Source organism: Colius striatus, chromosome Z (assembly GCF_028858725.1).
Source record: "Colius striatus isolate bColStr4 chromosome Z, bColStr4.1.hap1, whole genome shotgun sequence".
NCBI classification, from domain to species: domain Eukaryota; kingdom Metazoa; phylum Chordata; class Aves; order Coliiformes; family Coliidae; genus Colius; species Colius striatus.
Window position 1 is genome coordinate 34,584,629 of NC_084790.1, and position 23,513 is coordinate 34,608,141.

General features: G+C 44.3%; 1 protein-coding gene across 1 annotated transcript; it reads left to right on the plus strand.

Annotated features, from left to right (window-relative positions):
• Positions 1–7,367: 7,367 nt before the first annotated feature.
• On the plus strand, positions 7,368–21,794 carry FUT10 (fucosyltransferase 10). The gene is made up of 5 exons (XM_062018442.1): positions 7,368–7,506; positions 9,766–9,970; positions 15,135–15,420; positions 18,999–19,834; positions 21,548–21,794. The coding sequence occupies exons 2-5, from the start codon at positions 9,890–9,892 to the stop codon at positions 21,770–21,772; spliced, it is 1,428 nt and encodes a 475-aa protein (XP_061874426.1). The 5' UTR covers positions 7,368–7,506; positions 9,766–9,889; the 3' UTR covers positions 21,773–21,794.
• The last annotated feature ends 1,719 nt before the right edge of the window (positions 21,795–23,513 follow it).

The window sequence follows — 23,513 nt, forward strand, 5'->3', positions numbered from 1 at the left end:
AGGAATCCGTTGCCTGTGTGTTGATTCCCGTATCGTCAGTGGGGAGGTCTGGGGTATTGGGTTGAAGGGTCCTTCCAGCTCATGATAAGGCTTAACTTTTCTTGCAGGTGTCCACCGAGGACCTGTGGGCAATAAAACACAAGCATACCCTTCCCCCACACCAACAGATCTACTGGACCTTTCCAGGCTGGATCTCCTTTGGAATCCTTATACAGAGCCCACGGTTTAGCTGTAAGGTCCATTGTAGTGCTGAAATGGCATTCCACTGCTGTCAAGGCAAAACGATTTCTATTTAAAAAATTAAGAGTATATAAAGATATTGCTAGCTGATTATGTGAGGTGTCCAGAGAATTCCCCCTTCTTTGTTTTAAAACCGGGGCTTTCAATATAGCATATGTGTGTTTGACTATTGCCTGTCCTGTGGGATTATACAGAATATCCATCTTATGTCAAATCCTCCATTGCTGTAAAAATAGTTGTATATTTTGAGCTGTGTAACTAGGGCTGTTATTGATTTTCATTTCTTTCAGCACCCCCATGTTCACAAAACACCTCAACGAGTGACTTGGTATACACACAACTGTGTCCCAGAGGCTGCAGTGGCATGTGTCATCCCAGAAAATGAATCAACTGTTGCGTGAATCCACCATAGGCAATTAAATGATTGTATATGTGTTATGTCTGTTTGTCAAATTTCATTGGCTTCCAGGCCTCTTGGATTCACCACACTGACAGCATGGGTACCCCTGGTCTGCTGACAGTCTGGGCAAGCTCAGATGATGTCTACTGTGCAAGGTACTAGTAATATGCCTCAACATTGCTGGCAGCAGAGTTAACCACTGCCACCAAGGATTCTGCGTGTTGAAGTCACTGTTGCCTTGTACTGCATGCCCTGCTGTCTCAGGATATGCTGCCTCTGTGCATGTGCCTGGGTCCAGGGTCAAGAGGCTGCAACCCTCATGAACTTTCAGGGACTTTCCAAGACCCTGCTGGACCCTCCAGAACTTTCTAGGACCCTCCAGAGACTGTACTGGGCATGCACCTGTAAGAGAAGTGTGTATAAGAGCAGGATGAGGGGAGACACTCTTCTCTTTTTTTCGCTTCACCCCACGGGAGCAGCGGAGCTTTCAGACAAATGGACTGCCAGGGGTGGTCCACCTGGTGGTGACTATTGTGCTTTCTCTCTCTCTCTTTCTCTCTCTCTCTCTCTCTCTCTCTCTCTCTCTCTCTCCTTTCTCTTTTCATTGTGGATTGTAGGTAAAATACAGTAGTTTAGCGCGTGACTCCATTTTGAGTCTTAATTCTGTTCCTGAGAATATACAAAACCTGATCATGATAACCTGTTTGATTGAACATTACTCAGGAGTTAAGCTCAGCTGCCCCCAAGCCACCCAGAATTGTCTGAGGTCAGTTGGAAAGCAAGGCGGTTTAACTTCAGCCAAATCAAACCCAACAGGGGATCATGATATGCTCACAGAAATGTCTGCTCCTGTGTCTATATAAGACCTTCAAAAATTCTGCCCTGAATTTCTGTTGTTCTCTTGAGGTTGGCAGACCAATGAAACATGTTGTTAAAAGATCTGAACATCCTTCAATGTAAAAGGCAGATTAATTAGTTACAGTTGAGGCTGAGTTAAATATTGTCATACTGATCTTGCAGAAATATATACAGTGTGTTTGTAGTACAGACTACAAAGCACAATTAGACAGCCTGTGATAAAAGAGGAAAACAGGAGTATCATTTTTCAGTAATATATACACTGTCTTTCCAGCTACTCCAGCTAATATTAGTTTGGGTTTGGTAACCTGATGTGGGGTAATTGTCCACACATTGGAGAGCCATGCCTTCATTTTTTTCAGACTGGACTTCAATTTGCTGTTGGGTTCATGATATCAGCAATATTGTTCCAGTACTGTCTCTTCTAGATCAGGCACAGGTGTTTGTGAAAGATATCTGAAATACAAGAACTTGAGAATCTGATATCATCAAAGCATGTAAAATAAGAGGAGCTGAGGTACAGAACCATATGGCATTCTCAGGGTTTACTGTATGAATCTTTGCATATAGACTAATGGGTTGCAGTCCCACCATGCAATCTGTAGGTGTAAATTATTTAATTTTCACTGTAGTTTTTGTGTATGCTGTGCTTTGTCAGCAAACCAGGCATCTTCTTTGTGCTATTCTGTTAACTTGTCATAAAGGAACGCCTTCTCCACAGGAGATACAAGGGTATCTCCAAGGGGGTGAGTTTCCCCTAGTGTGGGAATAAAAGTTCTACAATAAACATCCCAAAAAGGTCTGTAATTGTTCCACTGCAGTTTGTACAGGAAATTCACACACAAGCTGTAAAAAGGTGACGCTTATCTCCTTACACAATACCTCCGGGGTCCTCCAACTTCCTTGAAGGCAGAAACCTGTTCTGCGAGGGGCCAAGCGATATCTGAAGATCAAGGGTGAGAAAGCCTCAGGACTTATCAGCCTTCATCTCCCAAGGCCCTAAAGACCATCACCGACTATGACCTGGAGACATCACGCAAATGAAAGGAAGAAAAGACCTAATTTACATGCAAAAGAGGGGACAGGTTGTGTCTTTGTCTAGGCAGATAATGTCATCATATGATTTTGTAACTTTGCAACAAATATAAGTGAAGCAAGTTGCCGAGTCGGGTGCGCACGTTTGTGGTGGAGAGATCCCCCGTGCGGCCGGCGCCGAATAAACATAACTTCTTTGTAACTCTTTGAGTTATAGAGTCTGTTTCCGCAAGTCGTGCCAGTCCCATGGGACTAATTTATATCTGCTAGAGATTTCCTCCAATATACCTGCTGTAAATTGGCTCTGAAGCTCCTTCTCATTGATGCTTTTCCACAGCTCTTTAAAAACCACATATGGCGGGGACACATGTTGCAGCTGTTGGTAGGATCTTAAAATCACTGGAAATGCCACAGGGTCTTCATGATTTAATGCTTCCCTAAAACATATCTCTAAACCAGATCCTTTTCCCTGGACTTCTACCAGGATGCATCAGGATGGGGAATTTTGGAGGGAGGTGGGGGGCGCGCAAGGCGAGTCAAGCTGCAGGTGCTCAGCTTCACTGTACATATGCGGGGAGGTGGGTCTATATTTGTGGGGCCTTGGATTGTAATTCATTATCTTTATCCTTTGAAGTGTGGGAAATGTTAATGTTGTTTTTGCACGATGGGGCCAAGGGAATTAAGACAAAGACTTTCTCCCATAACTATTTCTTTGTATTGTTAATTAGATGCCCCATGAGTTTTGAATTTTAAATTTTTTACAAGATAAGATTATGGAGGTATGAGTGACAAGATAAGATCGTGACAAAGAATCAGACATCCCCTGCAGGGATTGTAGGCTCCTCGGGAAGTTGTAAACCTTGGAGTACCTAAGCAATGGGAAAACAAGGGAGGGAAGTTGTGGCTGGGCTAGGGAATAAAAAGCTGAATATTGTACCTATCAGGAGTGCCTACTAGCTAGGACACTGCTCTTGCAAGAACGCTTAATAAAAGTGCTTCACTGCAGAGTCTGACCTGAGTCTTTCATGAGAAAATTTGTTTTGTTTCTTACAGCACCCCAGCTTGTTTCTCTTGGGGGACACTATGTGTTACCTCTTTCTCTTCTTGACATGGTATCTCAAAGGGTTCTGTTACCTCTCCAGCCAGAGGTTGTAAAGCAATATAAATCAATTACCATGTAAACACAACAGAGGTCAGAACTGCAAGCCCCAGCTCCTTTTTAATTTTAAATTCTTGCCCCACTTTATACCATAATGCTAAATCTATGCTCCCTTCTGCTGGGAACCATGTACAATATCTCTGAATACAGAGCAACAACTCACGCAATTGATGATCTGTTACCGAAGAGTGAGTAGCCTGGAGTAACTGCTTTAGAACTTGCATACACAACTTTTGTTCCTTAGAAAGCCCGGATGCCATGATTTAAGAGAGGAGGGGCGGGGAGAGAGAGAGAGAGAGAGAGGGAGAGATTGAAATAGAGTGGTGGCACTGACAAACTATGTGCAACAAGGAGCCTGGCAAGGAGCCGCTGATGGGTGGGTGCTGAGAGCCTGGAGCGCTGGCTCCCCTGAAAGCCCAATGGGAGAAAGAGAGAAAAGAAAACCCTTTCTGAACTTATGTATGCCTATAGCTTCTTGTAGACAGGTGCTGGTGTCTGTTACTCACCAGAGGCAGAGGAAAAAGTTTTGGTCTGGATGTCGTTCCTCCTCGGCCTATGAGCACACCACTGATTACTTCACCTCACACAGTGCACCACCTGCCCCTCTCGGGCCAGCCAGGATCAGGGTAATATAGTGAAACATATCAAACCCACTCTGATTTGCTGAAGGGGAAGCATTGCCAAAAGCGAATGCTCCTCTGCTATGTGCAAACCCCCAGTTTATTGTCAAAGTTACAGAATATCTGTTTTTGCTTTTACATCCTGCTGACCCTCAGGCTTTGCCTGTTTTCCACTCTCATGCTGCTGCTTCTCACACAACTGGGAATTCTATAACATTACCTCATTCACCAGCAATCAGTCTCACACTCTGAAGGTCAGTTTACATTTTTTGCCAATTAACAGTTATTTATTCCCACACAGAACAATTTACTGAAGAGTTGCTGTGAGAGACTGAACCGTGGGACTTTTGTCTCAAAGATTGCCTGCCCAAGTGATTGTCATGGAAACAACCACCATTATCATCTCCTTATCAGAAATAGCATCCTAAGGAATGAGGCTACAAGGCTGAGGGGCATGAGACTTGCAAAGCTTCCTGCCATGCAGCAGTGGCCAGAACAGCCCATGAAGAGCAGGACCAGGGCTGAGATAAGATGCAAGCCTCATTGGTGAGAGATAAGAGCAGTACCAAAACTTCATTGCTGTATATACATCATTTGACCTTGTTTGCATCTTAATCTTGGTCTTGGGATTGTAAAAACCTTCCCGATATCGAATAGGGACAGTTGCTTTAGACTATAAGACTATGAATAGAACAGAAAGGAAATGGAGAAACGGAGAGGATATCCATCAGTACCTGAGTGAAAGAAAAAAAAAGCTATAAAATACAGAGTATTAAAAAAACCCCTGATAGAACCAAGATAGGCCTAAAAGCAAACAAGATGTATTATAAATGGATAATAGGAAATGTGCACATATGAATGACAGAAACCTCAAAGGCAGTTAAATCCTGTTCTGTAAGAGACAGCAGAAGGTAAGTTGCTGTTCCTGATCTATGGAGGGAAAGGTTGCGTTGTGAGTTCGTTAGATGCCAATAGCTCTCCATGAGCAGAGGGCACCTGAGATGCAGATCTTTAAGGAATTTGATTAGTTAACTCTGCTGTTTGAGAAACAGTCTGGTTTTTGTGGTTGTGCTTCCTCCAAAATTTAACATGTAAAGATCTGTCATTACTTATAATGATGTTATCTTTCCCAGCTATTTAATATGTATTACAGACAAGGCCAGATCCTGCAATAGGAACTTATTTCCTCATAGTGGCATAGCAGGACAAGGAATAAAAGTGAGTTGCTCACTTGCCAGCCACTGGATGGAGTTGGTCCAAGAGTATCTTTCTGATGGCATGGGACAAAGGGCAGACGGGTGGCTATTCCGCTGCTCTCAAAACTAGCTTCTGTGTTTTCAGTTTGAACCTGTTGAGGCCTGTGGGCTGCCTCTGAAGGCTTGAGGGACCTTAACTGAGAAAAGCAAGCCTGTTGCAGGAAGCTGAAACATTGTGTCCTCTGCCGACTGAGGAAGCTTGAAAGCTATAACTGAGTTTTCAAATGATGGACCAGACCAAAACCCAGGGGGATCGTTGCAAATCCTTCCTTAAGCCATACCAGGCTTCTGATCTATCTCCAACTGCTTAATTTAATTTACTGAACTACACAACTTTTGTGGCATAGTGTCAGTCCTCTTGGCCTTGGGGTACTCAGGAAGCCTTAGTCAGGCCTGCAAAAGTAGGAGTCTGTCTTAGCATGGATCTCCTTTACAAAGTAACAGTTGGAGGTTTTTGCTGCATGCCTCTTGGCTCAGAGTCTGTGGAGATCGTTTATATTACAGGTCTAATATTTGTACCCATGCTTCACGGAGAATATTAAAATCCAACCTGAGATTTCTGCTTAAAAATGTGACTCCAGGAGCTAAGACACTTGGGAAGTGGCAGAAAATAGTACAAGTGGTGCAATGAAGCTCTAGGCAAAGCGGAGGATAAACATTATCTGTCATGTCCCAGCACCGTAGTGTCAGTTACTAGTTTTTGTCTTAGGAGGAGCGTGGTAGCTCAGAGAGAAAGCAGAGGTCTGTGGTGCAATGTGTACAGTGGAGGTGGGCACTACTCCAAACAAGCTGCAGAAAGCAGAACTATGGAGGTAAGGGGGCAGAGCTATCATAGCATGGGTTACAAGCCGCCACAGAGGGCTGGATTTGGAGTGTTCCCTGGGAACCCCTGCCAGCCTCTCAGGAAAGCTGCAGGCACAACCCATGATATAGTAAGGCTGTGAGCTAAGTGCACAACGTTGACACAATTTATATCACCCAGGCATTTCAGTCGAGGCACATCAGGAGTTCCTGCTGCCTCCTCTGAGATTCTCCCTGTCTCTATTCTGCCAGGTAACCTTCTCCTTGCACCTCTGGGTCAGAAGCAGCAGTTACCCTGCCTTCCCATGTTTGCATATAAATACAAGTACACACAAAGAAGTATGTGGGTACCAGTGATATCTGTGTTAATACAAATGTGTTATACATACAGACATGTATGGTTCATGCACCTATAGGTAGATAAGCACAGGCTTTGCCAGCCCGGAGCCAGCACCTTTCTGAGCAAACACCTTCCACTGCAAACAACAAACCAAAAATCGCATGAGGGGCCCAGCCTCTGAAAGTCGGAGGACAGAATCGTTTCCCCACCGCCCAGCAGGGCCGTGCCGTGCCGGTGGCTGACGCGGTCCCCGGCGGTAGGCGTGCGTGTCAGGCCGTGTCAGGCGGGGAGCGTTCCCCCTGCGGGAGCCGAGGCTTTTTTTTTTTTCCTTTTTCTGACAGCGTCGGCTGAAGTAAAGGCGCTGTTGTGAAAAAACTGATACATAACCCCCATCTATAGAAACGCGGGGGCAGGCCGGGACGGATTGACTTTTTCTGGGGGGGGCGAGGTGAGGTCTCACAGGGAGTATGGAACTTGCGAGAAGACCAGCCGAGCAGTATGGAACCCAATTGCGCAGTGGGGCAGTTTTGCGCACTTCAGGTCTTTGAGCACCCCGAAAAGCGCCGACAACCACCGCCCCCGCCCCGGCTGGCAGCGCGGTGGGCGGAGGGAAGCGAGAATGAGCGCCGCCCGGCACCTCCCTCCGCCCACCCTCGCCTCACTCAGCACAGCAACTCGGCGCACAAACTGAAAGTAAAATCAACAAAACCAACCAAACAAAAAAGCCCACCCCAAACCCCCTCAGACCCAACCAGAGGGAAAGGACGGCGGCGGTCAGATGGTAGCGGCTTTGACGGGTGAGTAGAGCGGTGGGCGCCCGGGCGGAGGATTCTCGGCCCTGCGGCGGGGAGCGGGCCCGAGCCGCGTGCCGGGCTGAAACTGGGGGGCGGAGGTCGGGTAAGGGGAGAAAGCATAGCAGGACAGCGAGGCCGGGCTGGAAAGAGAGGCAGCAGGGAGACCTGGTGTGAAGTTGGGGGAATTTCTGTGAGGTGGTGATTTATCCATCTTCCTTTAAGTCCGCGTGCAGACTGGCCCGCCGAGCACAGGTACCGAGTGCTGGGTGCTGCGAGTGTGAGAAGGAAGCCGTGGCCCACTTATGTCATCCAGGGGCAACTCGTACAGCACACCTGTGAGGCGCGCAGTTCGCCCTGTAAAAGAATCCCTAGAAAGGGATTACTACTCTTTCACCAGGGCAGGGGGTAGGGAATGTTCAGTGGGTCATCAAAGTCTTACTTTATACCATAAAAAGAGTAAGACGTGTGTGATTAAAGACACTGTTCTGCTCCAGGATGTGCCTTGAGTAGATATTCACCAACATAGTTGTGGACAGACTGTGTCCCCTTCCTGTCTTAGTACCCAGTTTTGGCTATAATGCAGGAGGCATAGAAGATGCAGAGGCTTTATGAAAGATACTACCTGATTTAAGAAGTGTTCAGAACTGACAGCTGTGCACTTTTGTGCCTACACAAAACATTCAAAAGCAGATATCATTTTCAGAGTAGAATTAACACAGCATGGTTTCATATGAGGTTTCATGTGAAGGGGCTTTTCTGATTCTTGAAGGGAAAGGATGAACTCATGTGGCAGTAGGATTATTTTTTTTGTTTCTAGCTGCTAGCACCACACAGGTAGTACTACAGCAGACAGTTTTGAGATTTATCTGTCATTGTCAGCTTTTCAGAACTTTCTAAGTGGGATTAGAATGGGGGGAAAGCTGGTAGATGAATGCACATGGAGATAATACAATTCCATACACCGTATTTTCATGAAAACTAATGTGAATTACAGGAGGCTCATCATTGAAAGAGATGAGTTTTAAAATAGCAGATTATTAAACATTTGTGCCTCTGTGTGTTTCTGATTACTGAGCTTTCAGAATACCATTTTCAAACTTTACTCCTCTGTGTTTAGTCATCTCTTTCTTCTCTTCCCCCTCCCCCCCCCCCTTTTTTTTTAAGAATAGTTTGGAATTTTCACCTACTCCTGTTGTCAGGAGTTGGATTTTTTCATACAGTAACATCCAGCATGCAGCAAAATAGTTTGACTCTGTGAAACCTAAAAAAAAATTGTCAGGGAAGACATTCATAGAAACATAGAAACATAGAATATTTTGAGTTGGAAGGAACTTTAAAGATCATATAGTTCCTATACTCTTGCCATGTGCATAGGGACACTGTCCACTGAATCAGGTTGCTCAAAGCTCCATCCAACCTGTCCTTGAACACTTCCAGGGATGGGATCCCCACAACCTCTCTGGGCAATCTGCAGTGTCTCACCACCCTCACAGTGAAGAAATTCCTAGTATGTAATCTGAATCTACCCTCTTTCAGTTGCTGTTTCCACTTGTCCTCTTTTCCATTAGATGACCTTGTAAAAAGCCACTCTCCAACTTTCTTGTAGGTCCCTTTAGGTACTGGAATACTGCAGTAGGGTCTCTCCAGAACATTCACTTCTCCAGGCTGAACAAACCCAACTGAACCTGTCACTTATCTGAGGGGAGGCAAACCAGCAGAGATGTAGATTACAGGGAAAGGGGAGCTTGTTAAATTCAGATGTTTTCAGGTGGTGGAGAGTGTTTGTGTGTGTGCTGTATGGTAACTTTTCCTATGCATTGCACTGGATATGCTGGTGAACACGTGTCCCAAAAGACTGCCAAATAGTAAGTTCCAAGGCCAGATAGTTTTGTGTCTCCTCCAGGAGAATTAGAAGTCTTTTATCTCTCACTTGTTTATGAGGGCTGAAAAGCAGCATAGTTTGCCATCTGAAACTCAGGAAAATGGCGGCCCTTTCCACACAGAACTGAACAAGGTTCATCAACGTCTCTCTGTGCTGACTGTAAGGATGAAAGGGTGTGTGACCATGCTTACCGACAATGCCCAAGTCCAAGAGAATAGATGCCTGGAGCTATGCATGAGAGTGATGTTTTTTGCAGGCTGCTTTCTGAATGCCTGGCTCAAAATGTGGTTCTGTCACCTACAGAAAGCTATGGGTAGACATTGGGCTAATCACTGAGCTTGAGGAGTGGTCTTTATTGATGCTGTATCCTTTTTCAACAGTGGTCACTGTGAAGAAGAAGAAGGATGGAGTAGGAAATCCCTGCAGCAAAGGCTGAAGACTTTAGACAAGCTGCCCTTCCTGATGCCTAACTCTTAACTGCTCTGGCAGGCCTAGCAGTGCAGCATGATTAAGATGAGGAGGAAGAAACTATGGGCATCTTGCTTCTGTTTTGCAGCTGCCTTTTTCCTTGTGGTGACACTCCAGGTACAGGGGCAAGATGGGGGAATGTGCATGAGATCACTCTCAAAAGTAGGCCTCAGTTTTCACAGATGAGGATGTTTTCCATACAGGTCTTTGCTTTAACAGCAGTGTTTAAAGAAACTGTCAGTAGCGTTGTCCTGGTTGTAATAGCTGACTCCAGAAATGGCATTACACAGAGAATACTTTCCTCCATAGTTCCTTGTCTCCTGGAGGAGTTTTGTAGGAGTGGCTTACCATGCCATGCCAAGCCTCAGCACATCATGCCATGTTATGCTGCCTTCATCCAGTGTTATGTTGTCTGTTCATGTGTTTGGACTCATTAGGCAGGACCCATTTCATACTAATAGATCAGGGAAACCCAAGCACATCAGTAAATGGTGATGAAAATGTATCCATCAGTCCTCATGCAAACTCCATTCTTAGCGTTGGGAAGTCCAGCAGCTGATCAGTGAAAAAATGTATGTGAGAGAAATTAATGTGGAGGCCTATTAATTTGTAGCTGATACATGTTACCCTAGATTTTTGTTAGAACAGAACAGCTTTTAGATTAATTCAGTCAGTCTTGGTTGGCAGTCATAGGACTTTAGGAGACTTCAGTCATGAAGGGCCAGGATCCATCCCAAAGATATCTTTCTGCTTGGTCTGTACTCAGTGGAGTCAGCAGGAGGACCTCTGAAGCTCTCCCAGGCCAGCTGCCTACTCCAAACTGGAGCTATTTCTTGAGGGCACTTACATTCAACAATCACTTTCAGTTCTGTTCTGCTGAACAAGACATCCATAGGTGATACAGCTGCCCTAGCATAGGAGCAATGCTAGCAAGCATTTAGGACCTTTATTGTGAGGATTTGTGACTCTACTGCACCTCCACAGCTGTGCAGGTTTGGAGCTGATGAGAGTTTCTCTGCGCCCAGCTGGGATTTTTATCTGTAGGTGTTCACTCATCAGTGACAGTTGGTACTCTGGTGCTGGAACTGCTGTAGCATATGAGCTGTTGATAAGTATATCAACCCAGGAGTTCAGAGGCAGCTACTAGAAAATCTGCTCAGGGATGGAGATGCCTTCAATTTTGCCAGGGTAAAGTCCAGAAAAAAAGAAGGAGCATATTCCTGGAGAAACCTGGACATGAGGTAGTTACAGACTTATTTCAATTACATTGCCACAGTTGTGGTTCATCAAACTATTGGATATGACTCTTTTCCCCAGCTGGTACACTCACCAGTGCAGGAGTATGTTCTGTATTTTTCTGTAGAGCTGCACTTTGCACCGCCTCCTGTGTGTGCCCTCCCAATATCCTGTGTTACACAGAGCCCATTAGTCTAACTACATTTTTTGCTACACAGTGAGAGCAAATGACACAGCAAACAGCAAAATTAATGCATGCTGTAAAGCTATAGGGGAAGAGAAATCTTTTCAAACAACTTAATACACTCTCCTGCTTTCCAGTATCCTCCTTCAGAGCAGTCTGACAATTGAAGGTGCTGTGAAAAAAACTGTCTGCTGGGTTTGAAATCCCATCATCCTTGCAGCTGCCCCTGGCATGGTTTTGTGCACTACCTGTGAAGATGTGTGCACAAAAAGCTGTTTGCATGGTAGCAGGAAGGTCTTTGCCCCTGTGAAGAGCAGGAGCTGTGTGTCCTGTGGCAATATCTGCTTGCATTTTGCTCAGCAGACTGCCCCAGGACACTTTTATGGCAGGTACTACCTGTACAAAAGACTGGTGGCTTCACAGGCATCTTTCTGGAGACTTCTGTCTCATGGCTGATGGAGAGAATACTCGATGGATTGGGAACACAAGTAGTGTTCTCCTCCATCCCTATCTTGGCAGGGAGGAATACTAAACAAATAAGGAAGCACAGCTGATTAACAAGTGGCTCAGAGACTGGTGCCACCAATACAACTTTGGGTTTTTTTATCATGGTGAAATTTTCATGATACTAGGTCTGGTGTCAGGTGGAGTTCATCTGTCTCAAAGGGAGAGAAGGATCCTTGCAAATGAGCTGCTAGGGCTCATAGAAAGGGCTTTAAACTCATTTTAAAGTGGGTAGGGGATAACATCAGGCCTGCTATGGTTGAGCCTATGGGTGGCAAGCCAATGCTGGGGGTTAATCCTACACGATCATCTTACTGGGACAGGGTATTAGAGGATAAAGGGGCCCAGGATAGTTGGTCTCTATTCAAAGATCACTTTTTCCAGGCTAAGGATCAGAGCATCCCAGCAGGTAAGAAATTAAGAAAGGGAGGCAGGAGACCCACATGGTTAAATAGGAAACTGTTGGGAACACTCAAGTGGAAGACGAGAGTCTATAGATCATGGAAGGAAGGGATGGCCATTTGGGATGAATATAAGACTCTTGTTAGAGGATGTAGGGAGGCAACTAGGAAAGCTAAAGCCTCATTGGAGTTGTATCTTGCAAGGGAGGTCAAGGACAAGAAGGGCTTCTTCAAATACATTGCAGATAAAACTAACACTAGAGGCAATGTAGGCCCACTGTTGAATGAGGCAGGTGCCCTGGTGACAGATACAGAGAAGGCAGAGTTACTGAATGCCTTCTTTGCTTCTGTCTATACTGCTGGAGACTGTCCTCAGGAGCCCCAGACTCCAGGGGAAGACAGGTTAAAGGAGGAATTTTGTTTGGTTGATGAGGACTGGGTTAAGGATCAGTTGAGCAATCTAGATGTACATAAATCCACAGACCCTGATGGGATGCACCCACGGGTGCTGAGGGAGCTGGTGGAACTCATTGCTAAACCAATCTCCATCATCTTTAGTAAGTCGTGGAGAACAAGAGAGATGCCTGAGGACTAGAGGAAAGCAAATGTCAATCCAGTCTTCAAAAAGGGCAAGAAGGAGGAGCCAGGGAACTACAGACCAGTCAGCCTCACCTCCATCCCTGGAAAGATGACGGAGTTACTTATCCTGGGTGCTATCTGCAGTTATGTAAAGGTCAAGAAGGTCGTTAGGAGCAGTCAACATGGCTTTACCAAGGGGAAGTCATGTTTGACCAACCTGATAGCCTTTGATGAAGATGTAACCAGGTGGCTAGATGGTGATAGTGTACAGGATGTGGTTTCTCTTGATTTCAGTAAAGCATTTGACACCATCTCCTGCAGCATCCTCGCAGCAAAACTGAGACTGTATGGGCTGGATGATCAGGTAGTGAGATGGATTGTTAAGTGGTTGAAGGGAAGAAGGCAGAGAGTTGTGATCAATAGGGCAGTATCTAGCTGGAGACCTGTATCTAGTGTAGTCCCTCAGGAGTCAGTGCTGGGACCAGTACTGTTCAATATTGTCCTGGTTTTGGCTAGGATAGAGTTAACTTTGATGAGGAAGTAGGAAGGGGCACAGCATGGGCAGCTGACCTGGGCTGGCCAACAGGTATTCCATACCATACTGACATCATGCCCAGTACCTAGAGGCAGGGAGCTAGTCGGGGGCGGGGCTTCGGGAGCACAGGCGGGGCTGCCGGTCGGAAGGGGTCGCGTCGGGTCCCGGGTGGTGAGCAGCCACAGCACACACCATTCCTTTTGTATATCCCCTCATTTACTGTTAAAACTGTTCCTTTTTCCCCCTGAACCTGTTTCTTCTTCTTGTTGTTCTATTAAACCGTTTATTTCAACCTACGCGGGTTTTCCCCCTTTTTCTCTGGTTCCCCTTCCCACTCCACCGGGAGGGGAGGAGTGAGCGAGCCCCCTTGTGGCTCTTTGTTCCCGGCTGGGCAAAACCACGACAAATATATTCATTAATGACCTTGATGAGGGAACAGAGAGCGCTGTCAGCAAGTTTGCTGACCATACTAAATTGGGACGAGTAGCTGACACAGCAGAAGGCTGTGCTGCCATTCAATGAGACTTAGACAGGCTGGGGAGTTGGGCAGAGAGAAATCTCATGAAATTCAACAAGGGCAAGTGTAGAGTCTTGCATCTGGGAAAGAATAATCCCATGTACCAGTACAGGCTGGGGAATTAAACTGTTAGAGAGTAGTGTAGGGGAAAGGGACCTGGGGGTCTTGGTGGACAGCAAAATGAGCATGAGCCAGCAATGTGCCCTCATGGCCAAGAAGGCCAATGGCATTATGGGGTATACTAGAAGGGCTGTGGGGAGTAGGTCGAGAGAAGTTCTCCTCCCTCTCTACTGTGCCCTCATGAGACTGCATCTGGAATATTGTGTCCAGTTGTGGGCCCCTCAGTTCAAGAAAGACAGGGAGCTGCTGGAGAGTTCAGCGCAGGGCCACCTAGGTGATGGAGTGGAGCATCTCCCTTATAATGAAAGACTGAGGGAGCTGGGGCTCATTAACTTGGAGAAGAGGAGACTCAGGGGTGACCTCATTAATGTTTACAAATATGTAGAGGGTGGGTGTCAGGAGGATGGAGCCAGGCTGTTCTCAGTGATGTCCAGTGACAGGACAAGGGCCAATGGGTACAAGCTGGAACATAAGAGGTTCCAAAGAAATACAAGGAAGAATTTCTTCACTGTGAGGGTGATGGAGCCCTGACACAGGCTTCTCAGATGGGCTGTGGAGTCTCCTTCTCTGGAGACATTCAAAACCCACCCGGCTGAGTTCCTTTGTGACCTACTCTAGGTGGTCCTGCTCTGGTGGGGGTTTGATTTGGTGGGGGTAGATGATTTTTCGAGGTCTGTTCCAACCCTTAAGATTCTGTGATTCTGTGACCAGTGTTAGAGGCTTCTGAGGTGGGCAGCTTTTAAGTCTCCTCACAGGGTTTCAGATATGTAAATGATGGTTCATACTGTTAGGTCTTTTACTTCTCTGCATACAGATGTGATTTTTGTCTTCTACATAGCCATGAAGTTGCCTTCAAGACCTGTATGCACCTGGTTTATTCAGTCAGAGGTTTAAAAAGTAGCAGACGTGGCCACACAGAGACATGAAAACTTCATGAGTATTTTTACATCTAGTCTTCCAGAGGAAACCTGGCTGCTCAGCCACAATACTGTCTTACGTTTTTTCCAGGGAGAAAGCAGAAGCTGTGATGTTAAATTATGTATGATATGGACATATCTCCAACCGCCAGGATAGTGACTGCAGTCAGTGAAATTCATCCACTTTGTCAGAAGCTTCATATGCAGATTTAGTGCTTTAGTGATTAAGTTCTGATTTGTCGAGCAGATGTCCTGGCTAATGTGGTATGTATGTTTATTTTCCTGAAGGTTATCACTGAACTGGGTAATTCAGAGAATAAGGTTGCAGTTACCTCCAGTTTACGCAGTGACCTGTTGAAGCCTATGGAAAGAGATGCTTTTCAATTTAAGAGGCAGAATCTTCACAGCAGCTTCAAGACAGAGTCTGATGTAAATTACTATCCCGTCCTACTCTGGTGGTCTCCAGTGACTAGAGAGACGGGGAGTTGGAGTCAGTGTGGAGAGGATGTTTGCTTGTTTACTGTCAACAAGACCTACCAGCACAGTCGGATGACAAGAGCATTTCTGTTCTATGGTAAGGATGTTTCTTTTTGAAGGGCTAACCTTCCCTCTTTTCCTTTTCCTACCCTGTTATTTTCCTTTAGGGGTTAAATATTCTAGGTAGTAATCACTGAAAACAAGAAACTTTTGTGGCTCATTGTGATTAATTTTACATTGTGCTGAATACTATCATTAGAGATCCAGAGATGCGTGTTCTCTGTAGAAGTACTCTGAAAAGTGATTGTACATGTCTTTGGGATGACTGTTGCTTTGTCTTCTGCTGCTTTCCAATTGTATGTGCTCACTGTTTATTTATTATTATTTATTATTTCCTGTACTTGCCAAGTCATGAAAAGATAACCTGAGATCAAGTCAGCTTTTTCCAGTCTTCTGTCTTGTCACCCCTAGCAAAGGTTCTGCAAGGCCTTTGTTGCACTTGTGCAAGTCTTTTGTCTTAAAATAATGCCCTCACTGTGCAATTCCTCAGCTTCATGGGCTGAGAGACTGCCAACAGACTGTAAATGCAAAAGGAGTGAAAGAAACCTAATGATTCCACACAGGGAGCAGCAGCTAGTGTAGTCTTCTGAGCTACTTCGGCTCTGCTGCCTCAGAAACTTCCCACTAAATGTCCTGTAAAGAGAGTCTGCAAAAAAGATAAATTATGCATCTTTTAAAAATAGGCCTTATTTTGTTAGTTTTCTTCTTCTCCATATGGTTGCTTTTCAGAGAAAAAGTGAATTTTAGGTGCACATTTTCCATCACTGGTAGGTTCAACTCCTTTGTAAAAAAAATAAGTTGTAGTCCTGAATCTCATTCACTTAGGATAAAGGTGAGCTGGAAATGCAAAGGGCCTTTTTCTTGGTTGTTGACAGTAAACCAGAAACTTGTGACTGGTCTTTTCAGTGCTCCAAGTAGGTCAGCCTTGTCAGTGGATAATGTATGGGTCAGGCATGTGAATAAAAGTATAACAGCAAAGGAATGAGACACTGACCCATTAAAGGCAAGGAAAGCTCAGTTTATGTCATGTAAAAGCTGTCAAGTCTGGTGCTTTTGGTCTGTGGAAGTAATTCTGTTTGTTTCAGCATTCAAAGGACTATTACTGTTCATTTGTAGCAGGCTTATTTATTTTTAAAGGACTGTTTATACCGGACAAAAGACTCTCCCTGTAGGTTTTTTTTTCTTCTTCTAGTGGTACTAGTTATGAACTGTGTAGAGATAAGTGTCAAAATATGCAAATATTGTTATATGCCTTATGCCCTGTCCCCAACTCAGTGAGCTAGTCAAGAAATGAGTGATCCAAAGCTTAGAAAAAATGTTATTCAAAAATATATGTGACAGATGTTTCTAGCAGAACTGCTTCACTAGGAACAGCTTATTTTCTGCAGATTATCTTCACTTACTATCCTGGTCAATGGAAACCCCTAGGTGTAGGCAGTGACTTTGTCAACTGTCATCATCTCCCAGTTGGAAGTGAGATGTGGCATCTACTTACTGGATTTTGTCTTTGCTTTGGGAGAGATTCCCAGCTCCACCTTTGAAGTGTCACATACTTCACAAGAGTTTTGTGTGTAGCGTGAGCTACCAATGCAACTGAGTCAGCATAAGCTGGATCTGGTGCCGTGCTCTCAGAGCCTCAGGGATGTTATTGCTAATGGAGGAGTTACGTCCAGCTTTTCTGTGCTGGAGTCCTGAGCCTTTGGAATATGAATACTGAATGAAAGATAGCTCCTAAGATGCAGAACTTCTCCTGACAGCCTCTGTTGTTCTTTTCTGCAGTTTGCCATGCACATAAGAGTTCATAATTAATAGTTTGAAAGTTGAAATTGCTCATAATTGTACTTTCTTTATCCACCCACCATAAGGTCCTTTATCTCCCCCGTCTCACAGGCTAGGGAACATTTAACTTGAACCCTTGAAAGCTTTTTTTCTTCTTGCTGGACTGAGAGTGATTGTTATGTTAGAATCAGTCATTCTGATGTGCTCTGAACTATAGTGCATTTTTCTTTTTGCCTAATTCTCTCCTTGTTTTGTAGGTTTTACATTTTGCATTTTTGTGTCTCTATCATCCCTTCCCGTGTCTCAATCTTTCCTCTATTTTCCTTCCCTTGCCCCTGCAATACTACCTTAAGGAGAGAGCACTCTTGTGAGAGACAGAGTTGAAATGCTGTACTTCCAATCCACAGCATTTAATTCTTTTCTGTACGCACAGCTGCTTCTCTGCTGGGCATTGCTTGGAGCAAAGTGTTTTCAAAACCAAATAGCCCCTATAGGCTTCCCTGTGAGAATGTGATTCACTTTCAGATTTCATCACCTTTTTGTCTAACCATGACACATCATAAACAGAGGCAGGAAATAGTGATTTTCGGTGAATGGCATGGCCCTTCGTCCTTTCAGTATTGAGGGCTTAGGACCACCTTTCCATTAAAACAGAAGATTATATACTTGGTGGACCTAAAAAAGCCCAGCTGACCTCTTGAAGGATCTTGCTCTATCGGAAGCTTTTATGTTAGTGGCAGCTAACATCTATTTTCACTGCAGCGGTGAAGTCTGACGTCGGTTTTATAAGGTAATCCTTGGAGCTATCTTGGTAGGTCCGTGCAGCCCCAAAGACCACTAGGCATTTTTTTTTCCTGCTTTATATGTTATTTTACAGACCAAAATCCTGTGTTAGGCTTTTGCTACCTCTCTCTTTTTTCCCCCATCAGTGTTTTGAGGTCAAGGGTAGAACAGCAATGGAAAAGTTTGAAATATGACTGAGATGGTAGAATAGCTGGTCTGAAGAAAAGTGATTTATGGTGATTTCTAAACTAGCTGTTCATGGTTTGTTTCAGTTTATGAACCTCTCTTGCTTCACGATACCAGTTACAAGTTTTGTATATTTGGTGCTTGTACTTAAGTAAAAAGACAATGAGGAAGTATCTTGTCAGAGATTTATCAGCTCTGCATTTAATCTGCACTAGAGCTAGTCATGCAAGTGAAGTACAGTGGTACTGAAGGGAGAGCAAAGGTCAGATTCATGAGGTGGAATTTTGAATTTAGTTTAGCATAGACCAGTCTTTGAGAAACAGCTTCTGGATTTGTCCTAAAGTTTCTATCACCTCTTTTTCCTGGAGGTGCAAGTGGCAGCAATGGTCTGTTTTTAGAGTTTAAACATGGTTTGTCTTCTACTATTTGAGGATCTGTTTTCTACTAAGAGCTACTTCATGAATCTGATAGGCAGCTATGGTACATCTTTTCTTATTTCTCTCTTTGATAAGTCCTTACAGTACAATGTCTTTCCAAGACTTGAAGTATTTGTTGTAATTTAAAATTCTTATTGAGCCTTAGAAATGAGAAGACTTCAGACTGATGTAACCTGAAAGGAAACCATTTCTAATGCAAACTACTGATCCTAATTCTCTGGATTCTTGTGCCACCAAATTAAGTTTTCTCTGTCAGAACACTTCTCTGTCTTTGCATGAATTGCCATCTTTGCAATACTGTCTTATAGTGTCATAAGTGTGATGGCTGTAGAGCTAATATGCCATTAGAACTTGACTTCCATGTCACTGTAGTTAGTAAAAGTGTTGCCTGATAGACAGGGGCAGGCTAAACACTTCTGCTTTTGTCTAGGTACTGACTTCAGTATAGACAGCCTACCCCTCCCTCGTAAAGACTATCATGATTGGGCCCTTTTCCATGAGGAGTCACCAAAAAACAACTACAAACTCTTCCACAAACCGACCATCACTTTATTCAACCACACTGCAACTTTCAGCCGCCATTCCCACCTACCGCTGACCACTCAGTACCTTGAGGATATAGAGGTCCTGAAGTCATTGAGGTACATGATTCCACTGCAAATGAAGAACAGCCTGAGGAAGAGGCTTGCACCGCTTGTATATGTGCAGTCTGATTGCAACTCTCCCTCTGATCGGGACAGCTACGTGCGTGAACTGATGTGCCACATCGAAGTAGACTCTTATGGAGAATGTCTGCACAACAGACACCTTCCTCCACATCTCAGAAATCCAACTGCCATGGATGATGAGGAATTCCATAAAATACTGGCACAGTACAAGTTCATTCTTGCTTTTGAAAATGCCGTCTGTGAAGATTATATCACTGAAAAACTCTGGCGGCCACTGAAGTTGGGAGTGGTACCAGTGTACTTTGGGTCTCCCACCATTGTAGACTGGCTTCCTAGTAACAAGAGTGCAATCCTGGTATCCAGTTTTTCACATCCTCAGGAGCTGGCACACTATATCAAAACTCTGGATACAAACGATCAAGAATATGAATCCTACCTGCAATGGAAATTGAGAGGGGACATTTCCAACCCAAGGCTGCTTACAGTGATGAAGGAACGCAAGTGGGGAGTACAGGATATCACCCAAGACAATTACATCGACACCTTTGAGTGCATGGTGTGTAACAGAGTGTGGGAAAACATCAGAAGGAGAGAAAAGGTATGTGTAACTTTGTCCTTGTGTCTCAGAGAGGCTTTAAAATGGCACTAGGGTCAGATTTGTCCCAGGAAGTTTGGTTACCAGATTTTTGGTCAGCCTAAAACCACTAGTATTGCAATGTGTTTGGGTTGTCCTTACGTCAAAAGGTGTTGGCAGGTGTGCGTGTGTGAACAGAGCATGTGTTCTTCACACTGCTCTAGCTCTGGAGCTCATAGGTATTGACAGTGGAGCTGGTGGTCATTTCAGCAGAAGGTGTGAATTGTTCAGGAAGTTTTTATCAGGACACAGAGAGTAGCCTAATTCGTTGACTTGCTTTAGATGACTTGAAACATTTGAAAACAGGTTGCCCAGAGAGGTTGTGGGATCTGTATCCTCGGAGGTGTTTTTAAGACTCAAGTCAATGCTGCCCTAGGCAGTTAGATATGATTAGACCTGTTTGGAAAAGGGAACTGGACTAGATGATCACTGGAAGACCCTCCTATTTAAATACTTTGGGACTGTCAGGGTCTAAGTGTGTGTGGGTACATTCAAGCCTGTAATGACAACATGCCATTGTCTCTGGCCATATTTTGCAATTAAACATTGAAACATGGATGTTTAAGCCAGATTGTGTGTTTGTGAGAGAACTGGATCTGTTCTTCCCAGCTGAACCCTCTTGAAATGATGCTGACAGAGATGCTCTAGAAATGGCTCTATTACCAGGAAGCCAACACTCAGGGCCCAGCAGTCGTGCAAGTGTGCCAGCCTGGACACCAGAAGGCCATTTCAGAGCCACAGTGAGCTGTTCAGTCTCCTGACAATACCAGCTATGGTGGATTTGGCTGGTATAAGCAGAGCTTTACTTGTAATTAGAGTGAAGCTAAAAGCTCTCCCTACGTATGTTTCTGAGTTAGTAGGTTTCTAGGTTTAAGTACTAAGAGTCAGTGGCCATTTTTTAAACTCTCCACAAGCTCAGTTATTGACATGAATGAAAAAAACACTTTATGTGTCCAGTAATGGAACTGGACAATAGCTCTATTATCCTAAAGCTATCCTATATCCGTTACACCATATTTTAGCTGGTCATCTCTGATCAGTATGCTATTTGGTCAAACAATAGAAGGGAGAGGAAGAAAGCATTTGAAGCTACTAAAGTGAGTTGATGAGACAGGAGCACAAACTGGAAAGCATTATATGTAATCAGACTGTTTTTGTTTGGATCTAGTGCAAAGCTAGACGATGTCTGCTCTTTGAATGAGGAATACAACCATGGAAAGGTATAGAACGTGCTAGATGCAGATATTCCTTCCCCATGCTTTTGTGGCTCTGTAAGTCAAGAAGATTACGGAGACCAGTTTGTGCTCCTAGTCAGATTCATAGCTTGTTTTTTCTCCTTAAAAAAACCCTTAATTAAGTGTGTGCATATTTAAGATGTAAACAGAATATAATGACAGAATTATAAATCCCTCGTATAGAATTTCAGATTGGGTGGGCTGGTGCTGCTCATTGGCAGCCAGACCTGATCTGAGACTCAGGCTGTTGTCAGCATGACTGCCTTGTCCTGGATACTGTGGGGAGAGCTTTCCCTCTGACTGCCACAGGAGAGGGCTAGAACCTGTAGTGGGAAGTAAAATGTCCCTAACATGCTTTGATAGTTTACTTGATGGCATAGCACCTTTCTCCTCTATTTGCCAGGGTCTCTGAATAACCCCCTTTATTTCTCTCCATTGACAGGGATTGCTGCCTCAGAGATGGGAGGCTCAGGTTAACCATCTGAGCTGCCCCAAACCAGAGGCATTCCAGTTCTCATCTTCAAATTCTGACTGGACTTCTCTCCAAGAAATGTGGATACCAACCTTCGAGCAATCCAAGAAAGAAGCCTGGGCTCTGAGGCACCTGGTGGAAAGGAACAGGAATTTCACAGCTCAGGAATTTTGGATGCTTGTATTCCAAGAATAAACACAATGATCTATAAAACTGAGTGAGCTCCTCAGAGGAGTCTGTGGAATTTTCTTTTGTAAGTTGACCTTACCATACAGAGCACTGGAACGGGATGCCCATATGGGTTGTGGAGTCTCCTCTGCAGACATTCAAAACCCACCTGAACAAGTTTCTATATGACCTACTCTAGGTGGTCCTGCTCTGGCAGGGGGTTTGGACTGGGTGATTTTTTGAGATTACTTCCAACCCTTAAGATTCTGTGGTTGGTAGTCACAGGAAGTAGACCCAGGAGACTGGACTGAGTATGTTCAGTGCTGAAGGGCTACTAAAGAGTGCTAAACAATAGAATCACCCTGCCAGGTGACACATGTACATATATATATTTATATATATAAGTTTAGAATGATTCTTTGTAATTGTCATTAGTTCAGATGTTTGAGCATTAAGGCACAAATTGTCAGGGTTCTCAAACCCCAGTTTTAAGCACATTGCTAATTCTCATGAAGCAGATGGATCTGCCTCCATCTTTAGATACATACCTGTATTTGTGGCCTCAAGACACCCTTTTCCCCAGTCCAGGACCCTCTTTTGCTGCATTGGTAGCCACAAGCTGAAGGGCAGCTGATGGCACTGCACTGGTACAGTTTGCTTTGGAGGTAGAGAGAAAACTTGGGATGATGTCTGTGACTAGATGTTTATTATAAATTTTCTTGGCATCAGCAGATTTAGCAGGGACTTGGCAGACTTTGTGTCCTGATAGCGAGTGCCAATGTAAAGTGCATTAGTGCTTGGCATGAGGAAACACCATCTGTTAGTGTCCAGGGAGAGACTGAATAAAAAATATGCTGGCTCAGATTTACCCATGATCTTTGCTAAAAATAAGCAGAGCACATGAATATCTCCACTCCCCAGAAACAGAGCTGGCCTCAAGCTGACTTACCTTCTTGCCTTTTTGATGATGAGCTAGTATTTTTATGTCATTGTATAAACATGGAATTGTGTGCTTGAAAGGAGAGGGATAAAACCAAGAGTCCATTGGTGCTGAACAATAGGCACAAGGAAAGGTAGGCAAGCAGTCTCTCTTCTTTTAACACAGAAACCTGCTAATTACTTTATCTGCACAAATAAAACTTGGTGGTCTTGGTCATATCTTGTCAAAGGACACACCTTTGTGTGGTATAGAGACTGTTGCAGTTTTCTTTCTAAGTTCTTCCAGGCTGAGTCTACAGGGGAGCCAACTTGCACAGGACGAGCAAAATGGCATTATCTGGGTGGAGCCATTCAGATGAGGAACAGTCATTCATATACATGCCCATGTATGATGACAAAGGCAAATGTAAGCACTAACATAGTTATTTACATTGTCTCCTTGCTGATCTGATGATTTCTATGCAGTTTTTCCTTGTAGCAGTTTATTTTAAGATTGCTGTCAAGCATTTGGCTTCCTTATGATTGCCAAGCCACAAGTAGGGATCTGAACAGCATTTAGACTGGGAAATTCAACTGCAACATTTACTTTCCTTGGAAGAAGTTTCCTCACCAGTAATTTCCTCGCCAATCAGCTGGTGATCTTTAAATTCCTTTTAAATCTAGTAAGAGAAAGAGCCCTTTTGTGGCCACAAACCTAGAGTATCGGTCATTTTTCTGTGAGCGTATACATAGTGTTATAATGCAAAACAGTCCCACTGAAATCTCTCACCACCAGTGTTTTGCCAGTGGCACAGAGCATCTGTCAGACACATCTTCGTCCCTTTCCCCA

Coding starts and splice junctions, on each gene's coding strand:
- FUT10 (XM_062018442.1), top strand. CDS start 9,890: ATGATTAAGATGAGGAGGAAGAAACTATGGGCATCTTGCTTCTGTTTT. Junction 9,971..15,134: donor TCCTTGTGGTGACACTCCAG/GTACAGGGGCAA, acceptor ATTTTCCTGAAG/GTTATCACTGAACTGGGTAA. Junction 15,421..18,998: donor AAGAGCATTTCTGTTCTATG/GTAAGGATGTTT, acceptor GCTTTTGTCTAG/GTACTGACTTCAGTATAGAC.